Raw genomic sequence first — 14,788 nt, 5'->3', positions numbered from 1 at the left:
CCTAGTACAGAACATCCCCTGCAGGAGGAAACTGGCAACCCACTCCCGTATCCTTGCCTGGAAATAATCCCATGGACAGAGGAGCTTGGTGGGCCACAGTCAATGGGGTCACAACGAGTTGGACATGACTGAGTGACTAAGCATGATCACGAGCCTACGTACAGAACGTGCAGGGAACACACTAATGTGAATAAGAGTGTCTGCCCAGGCTCACTTGTATCAGTGTTTCAATTTAGAAGTTAAAAATGAATGAGTTTTTCCGACTTCTAGTGACATTTCCAAGCTTCCTGGTTCAGCCCTGTTCTCATGCACTTAAGTGTCTCTGGATAAATGATCTCTGTGACACTACAGATCACTTTATGAAATTCTCATTTAGGAAACGTGGCAAGTGACAGGTGGTGGCAAATAAAGTGTAAATGACATCTCCGGTGTACATTTACTACTCAGAATGTGCTAAGAAAAAAAAAAAACCTGAAGAAAGGGACATGATTGATCATTTTTTGTATTTAAATACCTTTAACAATTAGTTGACTAATCGTGGCTCCTTATAAATTCTAAACAATGGCAAGGGTCTAATTTTCCTCATACAAATCTTGATTCCAGATGACTCAAATTAATTATTTAGTATAGATTATCTTCCATATGATTCTCATATTACCAGAAGCTTAGGACTCTGAACTGAGATTCCAAACCCTTGGCAATTTTTCCATTAAAATTATAAATACATATTTGTTCCAAGTCCATTCCTTTACCTTGCTACAATCACTATCACAGACAATTGATCTCTTCTAGGCTGTACCCTTTGCTTTGACATTGTTTGGAATTGTGTCACATCAGTAATCAGACTCCAATCATCCCAGCTCTTTGATGCTCTTGCTATTAGTGCATGTGCTCTTTGATCACAACATCAATCAGTTCTCTCAATTCATCAGCCAACTCCTGACCTTCTTTCCTTCTTCTCTAGAGTCAGAATTCTGTGATGCATTATCTAGTCCTGCGGTACTCAAATGTTCTGTGGCCATCGTCTGGGAGCTTGTTAGACATGCAGACTCTGAGGGCTCACTAGACTGGTATTTTAGAATCTTTTTTTTTTTTTTTTAGAATCATCTTAACAAGATTCCTAATGATTTGTATGCAGATAAGGTGGGTTTCCCTGGTGATTTAGACAGTAAAGAATCTGCCTGCAATGTGGGAGACCCAAGTTGGGTCCCTGGATCTGCAAGATCCCCTGGAGAAGAAAATGGCTACCCACTCCAGTATTCGACCCTGGAGAATCCCATAGACAGAGGAGCCTGGCAGACTGCAGTCCATGGGGTCACAAAGATTTAGTGACTAAAAACAACTCTGGAGGAGTACTGAACTCAGTTATCTAAATACAGATAGAAACCATGGGTCACAGGAGAAACTTGGACACACTTGAAATTTGTGGTATAAGGGAAAGACTAGTTGGAAGGTGAACAGGAATATTTGAAAATGTTTCCTTGTAATCAGTTGTCTCCTCCCCCATCTTCTTCACCAGGCTGAGTTGCCAGGGTGGGGACGTGTGTCTCATGCACACAGAATCCTCCGCCAGGCATCTTGCTTATAACATACATGCTTAATGAATTTGGGGAATAAAATGGTTTTAAAGCATTTCTCAGGCATGATTAAATAAAATGGCAGTCTGAAGCATATGAATATTGCCAGCAGTTCAGATAATACCAGCAAGGGGGTGATGTTAATACCTGAATGCCAGATACTCAATCAAAATTAACCATCAACTTTCACCATGAGCCGTTATCAGTGTTTCTCTGGTTACAGATAACTTTCTTAATACCCCAGCTCCATTAGAGAAGAGAAATTATGCAACTACTTTATAAACTGATTTATCAAGAGTCCTGCTTTTCCCTGCATAATGACTAAGTGCCTCACAAATACTTTCTCTGCCACTTACTTGTAGAGTGACAGAACATTAGCTGCAGATTTAATGTCACCATGGTTGTGATTTGCATGTGGATGAAAAGTTAACATAATGTAGAACTGTGAAATTAAACTGGTCGACTATGAGCAGCAGTCCTGCTAAGATCCATTCATCTATCCTCATTATTTCACCTTGTGGCTTATTGTGTTTGCTGCTTTCTTTCATTACTCACAAAATTGTCAAATAAGTCCCAGAGGACGCACTGGCACACAGCTTCTTCTGGAAAACAGTGTTTGCAAAGCTTACATAATGGGACCAACGAAGCCAATATGTGAAAAAGCCCAATGTTCTCTTGCCTTGTTAACTGACCTGTGGCTTCAGAAGGAAGAGGGTGAATCTGGATAAGAAACAGAATGAGAAAGCAAATTATCAGGGGACTGACTTGTAGTTTTTTTACTTTAAATGATGGCCGTAAGAATCGAGAATACATGAGACTTTATGACACCGTCCACAGTGGGGAACTATCTTGGGGAAAAAGAAATGACACAAACTGAGTATTCTAGTCAGAGAATATGGGAAGCAGCGGGGCAAAGGCTTTTTCTAATGCGAAGTGTAGGAAAAAATAAACTACTGTGGCTAAGTTGCAGGAGATGAATTACTTCTTCAAGCTTTGTTTGCTCATGAGGTTACAACTGTGGTGCAACTGAAAGCGCTTGTCACTGTTTTTCTTCTGTAGGAAGATGAGCCAGGAACCAGCTCACCAGAGAACAAAGCTAGCTGCCTTACCAACTGAAATGTAATCTTGTGACAAGGTAGGGGGAATGCTCCACACAACACTTTGGAGTCTCTGGGTGGCCTCTGCAAAGCACTGTCCTCTCCACAGCCCTGAAGATGGGGTGCCCTCATTTCTACTTTCATTTGATCAAAGGAGCAAAATAAAAATAACTGAATTTAGCCTTAGTAATATAAGTCATTCAAACGATAGACAAAGGGAATGAAGGGCATTTTAATCAGAGGTACAGGGAACAAAATATAACTTGGGGATGGAAACAAGTGTTTTATAATCTGGTAAATTCTGGTGTGCCAAGTGACACTAAATGGCTGAGTCACGAAAGGAAGTAGTACAGTCATGCCAGGTGACTGAGCAGAACTGTCCAACCTCTGTACATACATTTTATAATTATGCCTCATTTAATCTCCCCCCTCCATTCAAAGTTCCCTTCAGAACTGGTCAGCAGGGAAATCAATTTCTACAACGAGACTTTTATTAACCACAGAGTGGATTCTCATATGTACGGGATGGTTAATATACTGCTCTGCTTGAAGCCTAGTAGATTCTTCCTAATTCTCTTAATGATCAGATTTTAAAATGTTTTCCTCTAATAAATCTTTATATTCATAAAGTATTTCCAATCTTGTTTGACTCGACAATGAACAAAATGTCAGCAGCAAGTCCTAGAGAATGAGTATAAAGAAAAAGCCATCATTTACCACTGAAAGAAAATATTTCTTAAGTTTAAACTAGAGCGAACAAGAAGCAGATGACAATGTATGATCGTCATAAAATTTTATTGAGAACCAGTATGTTAAATCCTTTATAGAACATAGAAATACATACAATTCCAGCCCTTTCCAATAAATGGCAATGTAACATTGGCGTAGGATTCCTGAATATCCCAAACGCTTTGTTTTGTACCTGTAGGAGAGAAACAGTTCTTCTACAGCTTAACAACACAGAAGTGGGGTGCTCTGACCTATTTAGGGTGGGCAGCACTGGAGACAGAATTCAGCATGAATAAAGAAGGACTACAAATGAGTTCAAGTGGCTGAAGCAGTAGATGAATAAATGTTCGCTCTTCTCATTTTGTATTTCAAACTCAGTCAAGAGAAGGCAAGGCATTATAAAATCAGACACAAATTAACTCGAGGACATATGAGCAAAGCATATCTTTCAATTAAGTTATGCAGGGACGCTATAATAAAAGAGAGAAAATGGCCACTTTTACCTAAAACTCTACCTACCGTGAAGGCTTTTGATGCCAAATAATTGGAACTGACATCAAAGATGAAAAGGGAGTCAAATGACTGTAAGGATTAAAGACTGACTTCTTGATGGGACCACAGATCAATAGGATTGATGTAAATAATTGATGTGACATTCACAGAAACACACGAGAGGATAAATGAATACTGCCTGACACAATTTTAAGGTTTTACTACCTAGTTTTTACATAGAGATAAAAGATACTACTGAGTTTTCTGGAAAGCAATTTTTGAGAAGTTTTTCATTTTGTTTTGCTTTTTTAACAAAGAAAAATATCTGAGGGAAAAATGATATAGCAGAAACAGAACTGAAATGATGCCTCTTCCTTTCAAAACTAAGAAAACTAGTATAAAATTTCAGTTTCTACCATGGTGTTAGGTTATTAGTCTGAGTTTTATACCCTTTGCCTGAGTTTAAAATCCTATCAAACTTTCTGAGCTCGTAAACATAAATGAAACAAACAATGGCACAAGCATAAAATCTTGCCTGTTTAATCACTGATAACTTAATCATGTCAGTAGTGATAAATTTGCTAACGGATGGCAGTAGCTAAGCTGCAATCCAAATACAAACAAGAATCTTATTCAAAATGTTCTACTCCCTGCCTTGATGTCTTCCTGGAGTTAAAACTAATTAAGATGTTTGATGAAGCACTGTGATCAGTGTCCTCTGGTTAGTAGAAAGTGTTTTTTGTTCTTTTTCCCTTGGTTAGTAAATATAGTAGCTAAAAGTGCAGGTAGAGTATAGTAAGACATTTAACTAAACCATACAGGCTCTACTCTTTCAAGTTGGACACCCATCCAAAGGCAAATTAGCTTTACAGTGAATGCTGACACCTTTGATGTGAAATGCTCACACTCAGGAGAAAGGCAAGGCTGGCACACAGCTTACCAGCAGCACTTCAAAATCTGAGAAGCACAAGCTTGTCCTGACTAACACAAGTCACAGAATAAGCTAATCCTGGGAACTGAGCCAGTGGGCTGTGTCTTAGATCCCACTGTCATTAGCCTTTAAAGGGTCAGGCAGTTTCCAATAATATTAGCTATTTTGGTGCTACCTGGAAAATAATAGGGGATTTCTACCCACAGGAACCAACATACACTCAGTGGGATTTGGTTCAAAGTTCCAGTTAAAAATAGCATATTTCTGTGACCAAGAGAGCCGTGAAATAGGCACATTTAAAATTCTTAGACCCTGTTTTTTAAAGCGGCGAAATGTTTCAAAATCAGTCAATATACATAGAAAAGATGAAACAAGCCTGGGAAAATCAGCAATGGAAGGAGGAGGAATGGGAGCTCATAAGTCATAACATTGGTATGGAATTTAAAGCACCAGGAATTCTTCACCTACCATATAAATAACCAATCCTGAGGGCTCAGAAATTGATGAGTGTTAAAGCCTAGAGTATGCAAAGAGACAAAAGCCATTTGTTCTAAGAATGATCACTGGGTAATACTGTCTCAATAAACAGCATTTCTATCAAAAGCTTAGCGATTCTGCCATATAGCATCCCTCCCCCTCTTTAAACAAGTAGAATGCTCTACTATTTAGTGAAAAGACCAACATCTAGATAGATAAGAAGGAAAATATCTTATGGCTTGTACCAAGCAGGCAACACTTCATAAAGCGTAGTCTTTGCAAGATAAGTAAAACACAAGTTAAAGTTTAGAAAGTCAGTCAGAAAGGGTGGATTCAAATCCTGGGTCGTAATACATTCACACATAAAAATCTCATTTCCTGATCTTACTAATTCCAAAGGAGAAACACATTTATATTAATTCTAAAACATATTAGCTTATCTGGAAAAAACAAACTTTTTTTTAGCTTATCTTGAAATAACCATCCAATCAGAATTTTCCTATAACAACCATCCCATTTTAGAAGTTTTTGATAAAGGCATTTGATTATACAGCCTGAATGCTCTCCTAAAAGGGGCAAATTTGAAAATATGTTTATCTCTAGTTTAGATAAAGATTGTGAATTTGAAAAATAGTGTTTAGTTGACAACTTTTTCAAATTTTGTCCCCTTTCATAATCAACCACTTAGAGAAAAGCAAAGTCATAAAACTGTTATTAAAATACTAAAGAGAAGAGGTGGAGGGCAATATCAAACAAGAAGCATGTCTTTATCTACATCTAGTTTCTTTTAAATATTTTTAGAACAGTAACAGATGATTATATTCATAAGCTTAAGTAAGAATACAATTGCCCCTAAGTTCTGAAATATATACATATATGCCCTCAAAATATTATACATATCACCTACCCTCCTTTAGGAGAAACTGAAGTTACTTAAGATTTCCTTGGATGTTTTAAAATAAAAGTCAATAACAAAAAGGAACTGAAGACATATTCTGAAAAAAAAACAGTCAACTAAATTACATACAGAGCTTGACTCTATTGTTGCTTTAGCCAAGGTTTGGTAACAGAGGTTCATGCAGTGAGCTGCAGAGGGGGAGCTTTCCTTTTACAGTTCAAACGCAGGGAACCTGGCTTTTGTGGGCACTAGGAGGTCAGCCAAGAAATATATTGTTCCAGCCATCCCTGAAGGAAAAGAAAGAGTCAAAAGTGATTATACCAAAAGATGATATTTTTTATAGAGTGGCTTCATTTTGCAGCATAAACAACATGATGATATAATTTATATGATTTAAATGAAGTAGGTGTCTGTTTTTATATGTTGCAGCTCATTAGAGGGGATCACTAGTAAGGTGGCCAGCCTCTTTATGCAGGTAGAAGACAGGAGGGAGGAGGGAGAGTGGAGGCAGGCTGGTTTAAGGCACAGCCTGACCATCGACCATATGTGAGCTCCTTCATCATGGCCCCACTTACCTGTCTGAGCCTCAGAGATCTCACCTATGACATGAGGATAATAATAATATGTATTTCTGATGAGATGATTTATGATTACATCTACAAAATGCCTAGCATGTGCCTGGCTCCATAAATAGCAGTCAGCATAATTACTACTATTGGATCCACGGTGGTCTGGGTGCTAATGGATTTTTAATACTGAGTTATCATATCAGTAAATAAAGAAGTAGTTTAAGAAGTAACTATAAAATTAATTTGTTGATAAAATGCAACATATTACTAAGCAGAGAAGTGGATGCTGATATTATAAGGCAAATAAGTAATGTGTGGAAAATACCTTCAAAGAGGGAGAAGGGGGTGTCCGGTGTTCGGCATCCGTGTTCTCCATAATCTAAGCACCATTCAGCAAACTGAAAATGAGACCAAGTTAAATTATTGAAATGATTTCTTCTAGAGACTCCTAAATGTTGACAGAGGGGTTGTCTCCAAGATTTACTCAGAAAAGTCAAAAACTATTCTAAAGGCAGAGAAATGGATGGTCTAAAAAGAAAGTACAAAGCATGGCAGGAATTCAATGAGCTTCTGAGTCACGTCTCCAGGGCTATCAAAGAAGAAAGGAACAAAACCACCTTACAGCTCCCAGCAACACAACATCACCTGCCAAGGCTGTTGAGTAGAATTATATCCTTTTAAAAAAACAAAAACAAACACTTAATTCAGTTGAATGACTTTTCTTAAACTGTGTTTGTTCTATAGACTTATGGTTTAAAAAAAATAAACAAATTAAGTCAGATTAGCCAGAGCCACTTCTAGGACCTCCTGGGCAAAGGCTGCTGTCTGGCGGCCCTGAATCCCACCTTACAGGCCCTGTACAGGTACTTCGCGTCCTGCGTGAGGTTGTAGAGCGACAGGAAGGCGTAGGCATTCCCCGCGGTGCCGTGGCACAGCCCATACCCCTTCTTCAGCAAGCCGTACTGCCAGATCACGTCGGCACACTGATAGGCATCACTGAGATACCGTTCCTCTTTGAACACCTGCAGAGTCAAGGGAGAGTTGATTACAAGGGATATAAAAGACACTTCTACTGACCTTCCTTCCTGATAGGAGAGAAAAGGAGATGGGGAAAGGGAGGAGGAGAACAGGAGGTGGCTTAGTAAGAAAGGGTAAAGAATTCAGAGACACAGAGATAAGTTATATTGGGGGGAAAATTACAATAATTCACTAGCATTTCTTTCATTTTTAAATACATAGCTGGACATAACCTCGTCTGTATGATCTGAGTTTTATATGCATGTGTGTTTGTGGTGGTGTTGTTTTTCAGTTGCTAAGTCTTTTCAGACTCTCTGTGACCCCAGAGACTGAAGCCCACCAGGCTCTTCTGTCCATGGGATTTCCCACATAAGGATGCTGGAGTGGGTTGCCATTTCCTTTTCCAGGGATCTTCCCAACCCAGGGATCAAACCCATGTCTCCTGCATTGGCAGGTGGATTCTTTATCATGGAGCCATGGTGTTTGTATACCTGAATGTTTCTGGTGAAGTAGCCTTGCAAGTAAATATACTTGCAACTTGCTATTATCCTTAGTCACTTTGCAAAGGATAAACACTATCTTCTCTGTAACATGATGTTCTTCACTATTAGAAAGTTTCTTTATACCCTGGAGAAGAAACTGTTTATAAAATTGATTATAAAACACTACACTTTGTCAGAAAAATAGAGATACATCTTTACAATCTTTTGTGACCTCCTAATTCTTTATTAAAGATGTGAAAAATATGTGTGTGTGTGTGTGTATTTTTTTCCCATGCCATATAGCTTGTGGGATCTTAGTTCCTCAACCAGGGACTGAACCCATATCCTCTGCAGTAGAAGGACACAGTCCCAACCACTGGACTGCCAGGGAATTCCTGAGAAATATTTTCTGAGTAGATATTTTTAATATCTCATTGCAGTATAAAAGTAGAGCAAGACAGTTTTAAAAGTTTTTGTATTATATTTGACTTTCTGAAGGCAAAATCTGATATACTAAGAGCTTATGCAGACCATAAGATGCCAGAGACTATTCAGAGTCTATAAAATTGTAATTTGTAGAACACGTACCAGTGAACATCAATATCTTGGTTTACTTCCATTTTTTTTACCCTCAAATAAAAACCTTTGCTTCTTTGATTATGGCTCTGTCATAACATGCTTTTTAGAAGTGATACTTGCATTTTTAAAATTATGGTAAAATATATGTATCAAAGTTACCATTTTAATCATTTAAAGTGGACAATTCAATGGCATTAATTACATCCCCTGTGTTGTTTCAAGATGGTGAAGGAACAGGACGGGGAGACCACTTTCTTCCCTCCAAATTCATCAAAAGAGCATTTGAATGCTGAGCAACATCCACAAAACAACTTCTGAACACTGGCGGAGGACACCAGGCACCCAGAAAGGCAGCCCATTCTCTTCAAAAGGAGGTAGGACAAAATATAAAAGACAAAAAGAAAGACAAAAGAGTTAGGGACGGAGACCTGTCCTGGGGAAGGAGTCGTGAAGGAGAAGTTTCCATACAGTAGGAAATCCTCTCACAGGCGGGTCTGTGGGGAGTTTTGGAATCTCAGAAAGCAACATAACCGGGAGAAAAAAAAAAAAAAAACACCACAGAATACATGCCTAACTGCAACTGCGGAAAAGAACTTTCCCGTGAGAGGCTCTAACCTAACACCTAATGCACAGTCTGGCCTGCTCACAGAACAAAGGAGTGAGGGAATACCAAAGGAGAACTAGCCCCCTGCACACGGCCCCTCCCCGCCCAGAGGCAGAGAGGCAGGCTTGAGCCAGAAGGCAAGGGGCTGCTGCAATCACAGCCACAGGGATGGCAGCCTCCACCAAACTGTGAGCAGGCTCCCAGCTGCTAAGCAAGTCTTCCTGAGATTCTGGATGGCTGACACCTGCCAGGAGGGTTGCAGCCTGAGATCAGGTCTCCAGAGGAGACACGCAGCACATTTGAGATGGTGCCCTCGTGGCACACCCAGGAAACCAAGCGGCCGGGACCGGGAAGGTGATTGAGACGCACGGCCCCCCCGGGACAGTGCGCTTGCCAAATACCTGGTTGTCTGAGCCGCCCACATCTGCGAAGGGCACAAAATGCACGCCCAACCCACAGAGACTGAGCCAGAACTGTGTCTCAGTGTCTCCTGAGGAGGTGTGGGTCAGCATGGCCTGCGGCAGGGGCAGGAGCTCTGGGTGCAGCAGACCTGGGTATGGCATAAGCCCTCTTGGAGGAGGTCGCCATTAACCCCACCATAGAGCTGCCAGAACTTACACCTGACTGGGGAAAGAGACTCTTGGAGGGCACAAACAAAATCTTGTGTGCACCACGGCCGACGAGAAAGGAGTAGTGATCCCACAGGAGACTGACCCAGACTTGCCCATGAGTGTCCAGGAGTCTCTGGCAGAGGCGTGGGTTGGCGGTGGCCTGTGGCAGGGTCGGGGGCGCTGAGTGCAGCAGTGCCCAAAAGCATGGACCTTCTGAAGGAGGTCACCATTATCTCCATTACCTCCACCATAGTTTGGCCTCAGGTCAAACAACAGGGAGGGAACACAGCCCAGCCCACCAACAGAAAACTGGATTAAAGATTTATTGAACATGGCCCCACCCATCAGAACAAGATCCAGTCTCCCCACCCAGTCAGTCTCTCCCATCAGGAAGCTTCCATAAGCCTCTTATCTTTATCCAACAGAGGGCAGACAGAATGAAAACCACAATCACAGTAAACTAACCAATCTGATCACATGGACCACAGTCTTGTTTAGCTCAATGAAACTATGAGCCATGCCATGTGAGGCCACCCAAGACTGATGGGTCATGGTGGAGAGGTCTGACAGAATGTGGTCCACTGGAGAAGGGAATGGCAAACCACTTCAGTATTCTTGCCTTGAGAACCCCATGAACAGTAGGAAAAGGCAAAAAGATAGGACACTGAAAGATGAACCCCCCAGGCCGGTAGATGCCCGATATGCTACTGGAGAAGAATGGAGAAATAACTCCAGAAAGAATGAAGAGATGGAGCCAAAACAAAAACAACACCCAGTTGTGGATGTGAAGGGTGATGGAAGTACAATCTGACACTGTAAAGAGCAATACTGCATAGGAACCTTGAATGTTAGGTCTATGAATCAAGGCAAATTGGAAGTGGTCAAACAGGAGATGGCAAGAGTGAACATCGACATTTCAGGAATCAGTGAACTAAAATGAACTGGAATGGGTGATTTAACTCAGATGACCATTATATCTACTACTGTGGGCAAGAATCCCTCAGAAGAAATGGAGTAGCCATCACAGTCAACAAAAAGAGTCCAGAATGCAGTACTTGGATGCAATCTCAAAAACGAGAGAATGATCTCTGTTCGTTTCCAAGGCAAACCATTCAATGTAATGGTAATCCAAGTCTATGCCCTGACCAGTAATGCTGAAGAAGCTGAAGTTGAACAGTTCTATGAAGACCTATAAGACCTTCTAGAACTAACACCAAAAAAAGATGTCCTCTTCGTTTTGGGGTCTGGAATGCAAAAGTTGGAAGTCAAGAGCTATCTGCAGTAACACAAATTTTGGCTGAGGAATACAAAGAAGCAGGTCAAAGGCTAACAGAGTTTTGCTAAGGGAATGCACTGGCCATACCAAACACCCTCTTCCAACAACAGAAGTGAAGACTCTACACATGGACATCACCAGATGGTCAACACTGAAATCAGATGATTATATTCTTTGCAGCCAAAGATGGAAAAGCTCTATACAGTCAGCAAAAACAAGACTGGAAGCTGACTGTGGCTCAGATCATGAACTCCTATTTGCCAAATTCAGACTGAAATTGAAGAAAGTGGGGAAAACCACTAGACCATTCAGGTATGACCTAAATCAAATCCCTTACTATTATACAGTGAAAGTGACAAATAGATTCAAGGAATTAGAACTGATAGACAGAGCGCCTGAAGAACTATGGATAGAGGTTCGTGACATTGTACAGGAGGCAGGGATCAAGACCATCCCCAAGAAAAAGAAATGCAAAAAGGCAAAATGGCTGTCTGAGGACGCCTTACAAATAGCTGAGAAAAGAAGAGAAGCTAAAGGCAAAGGAGAAAAGTAAAGATATACCTATTTGAATGCAGAGTTCCAAAGAACAGCAAGGAGAGATAAGAAAGCCTTCCTCAGTGATCAATGCAAAGAAATAAAGGAAAACAATAGAATGGAAAAGACTAGAGATTTCTTCAAGAAAATTAGAGATACCAAGGGAACATTTCATGCAAAGCTGAACACAATAAAGGACAGAAATGGTATGAACAGAAGCAGAAGATATTAAGAAGAGGTGGCAAGAATACACAGAAGAACTGTACAAAAAAGATCTTCATGACCCAGAAACAATGATGGTGTGATCACTCACCTAGAGTCAGACATCCTGGAATGCGAAGTCAAGTGGGCCTTAGGAAGCATCACTATGAACAAAGCTAGTGGAGGTAATGGAATTCCAGTTGAGCTATTTCAAATCCTGAAAGATGACACTGTGAAAGTGCTGCACTCAATATGCCAGCAAATTTGGAAAACTCAGAGTGGCCACAGGACTGGAAAAGGTCAGTTTTCATTCCAATCCCAAAGAAAGGCAATGCCAAAGAATGCTCGAAACTACCACACGATTGCACTCATCTCACACGCTAGCAAAGTGATGCTCAAAATTCTCCAAGCCAGGCTTCAGCAATACATGAACCATAAACTTCCAGATGCTCAACCTGGTTTTAGAAAAGGCAGAGGAACCAGAGATCAAATTGCCAACATCTGCTGGATCATTGAAAAAGCAAGAGAGTTCCAGAAAAACATCTATTTCTGCTTTCTTGACTATGCCAAATCCTTTGACAGCGTGGATCCCAATAAACTGTGGAAAATTTTGAAAGAGACGGGAATACCAGACCACCTGACCTGCCTCTTGAGAAACCTATATGCAGGTCAGGAAGCAACAGTTAGAACTGGACATGGAGCAACCATGGAGCAACAAGCAACAGACTGGTTCCAAATAGGAAAAGGAGTATGTCAAGGCTGTATATTGTCACCCTGCTTATTTAACTTATATGCAGAGTACATCATGAGAAACGCTGGGCTGGAGGAAGCACAAGCTGGAATCAAGATTGCTGGGAAAAATATCAATAACCTCAGATATGCAGATGACACAACCCTTATGGCAGAAAGGGAAGAAGAACTGAAGAGCCTCTTGATGAAAGTGAAAGAGCAGAGTGAAAAAGTTGGCTTAAAGCTCAACATTCAGAAAACTAAGATCATGGCACCTGATCTCATCACTTCATGGCAAATAGACAGGGAAGCAATGGAAACACTGAGAGGCTTTATTTTTCTGGGCTCCAAAATCACTGCGGATGGTGATTGTAGCCATGAAATTAAAAGACACTTGCCTCTTGGAAGAAAAGCTATGACCAACCTAGACAGCATATTAGAAAGCAGAGACATTGCTTTACCAACAAAGGTCTGTCTAGTCAAAGCTACGATTTTTCCAGTAGTCATATATGGATGTGAGAGTTGGACTATCAAGAAAGCTGAGTGCCGAAGAATTGATGCTTTTGAACTGTGGTATTGGAGAAGACTCTTGAGAGTCCCTTGGACTGCAAGGAGATCCAACCAGTCCATCCTAAGGGAATCAATCAATCCTGAATATTCATTGGAAGGACTGATGCTGAAGCAGAAACCCCAATACTTTGGCCACCTGATGCCAAGAACCAACTCACTGGAAAAGAGCCTAATGCTGGGAAAGATTGAAGGCAGGAGGAAAAGGGGACGACAGAGGATGAGATGGTTGGATGGCATCACTGACATGACGGACATGAGTTTGAGTAGGCTCCAGGAGCTGGTGATGGACAAGGAAGGCTGGCGTGCTGCAATCCATGGGTTTGCAAAGAGTTGGACATGACTGAGCGACTGAACTGAACTGATGATGTATTAATATAGCTATCACTCTTATCTATTTCCCAAACAGAAACTCTGTACCCATGAAGTAATCATCCTCACCCTCCTAGCCCTTCGTAACTTTTACGCTACTCTCTCACTATGAATATGCCTATTTTATATATCTCACATTAACCATCACAGCATGTAAGTGGAGCCATACTGGGTCTGCCCTTTTGTTTCTGGCGTGTTTCACTTGGCATCATGTTTTCAAGGCTCATGCATGTTGTAGTGTGGATCAGAAGTTAATTCTTTTTTAGGGATAAATCATATTCTGTTGCATGTAGACACCCTATTTTGTCCATCCATTTATCTGCTGATGGACACTTGGATTGTTTCCACTTTTTGGCTACTGTGAACAATGCTGCTAGGGAACACTGGTGTACATATATCTGTTTGAAACCTCATTTTCACTTCTTTGGGGTATATACCAAGGAGTGGAATTGCTGGAGCATATGTTTGATCCTGTGTTTAATTTTTTGATGAACTGCCAAACTGCTTTCTATAGTAGTTGTACCATTTTATATTGCCACCAGCAATGTCCAGGGAGAATCCTTTCTATTTTTAATTGAGCTCCTGGGATATTTATCTTGTCTTTGCCACTAATATTATAGATCTTGGCTACTCTACCCGTCAGTGAAGTGGTTCCTCGTTCCGTGAAATAATGTGTGCTATGGTATAAATGGATACTGTGAGAATGAATTATAATTCACATAGCCAAGTGAGTTTAGGTCCAACAAATGGTTTGTCTATGTATCCTTGAAGCATTATACAGAAAACTAGTTAAGGTGATAGAATTTTATATTCTGTTTGCTAACTTGTTTCTAAAAACGAGAAAATTCACATCACCTTATAGGCCTGGATGAGCATGTAGATTACCCCGGGGGCACCATGGCACCAGTGGACCAGCAGATCACGGCTGTCGTCCACACAAGGAGGGTAGTTGCCTGAAGGGAATTTCAGTCGGCAGACATAGTCCACACTGGGCTTGACCAAATTATGTAGCTTCGCATGGCTCACTTGAAGGCTGGGCTAAAAAC

At 40.8% G+C, this 14,788-nt stretch overlaps 1 protein-coding gene across 3 annotated transcripts in view; it reads right to left on the bottom strand.

Moving 5' to 3' along the window:
* Positions 1-3,450: 3,450 nt before the first annotated feature.
* LANCL1 (LanC like 1) overlaps positions 3,451-14,788 on the bottom strand; it is a 47,564-nt gene continuing 36,226 nt past the window's right edge. For all 3 annotated transcript variants that reach the window (XM_043910160.1, XM_043910161.1, XM_043910162.1), the window contains exons 7-10: positions 14,598-14,780; positions 7,616-7,792; positions 7,096-7,168; positions 3,451-6,488 (exon numbers count right to left, since the gene is read on the bottom strand). In XM_043910160.1, the coding sequence (XP_043766095.1) occupies positions 6,412-6,488; positions 7,096-7,168; positions 7,616-7,792; positions 14,598-14,780 (510 nt within the window). In that variant the 3' untranslated portion in view covers positions 3,451-6,411. The remainder of the gene's footprint in view (positions 6,489-7,095; positions 7,169-7,615; positions 7,793-14,597; positions 14,781-14,788) is intronic.

Source organism: Cervus elaphus, chromosome 8, assembly GCF_910594005.1.
Source record: "Cervus elaphus chromosome 8, mCerEla1.1, whole genome shotgun sequence".
In the NCBI taxonomy this organism is placed as follows: domain Eukaryota; kingdom Metazoa; phylum Chordata; class Mammalia; order Artiodactyla; family Cervidae; genus Cervus; species Cervus elaphus.
Note: the sequence above shows the minus strand (reverse complement) of the source record. Positions and strands in the feature narration are given on the sequence as shown.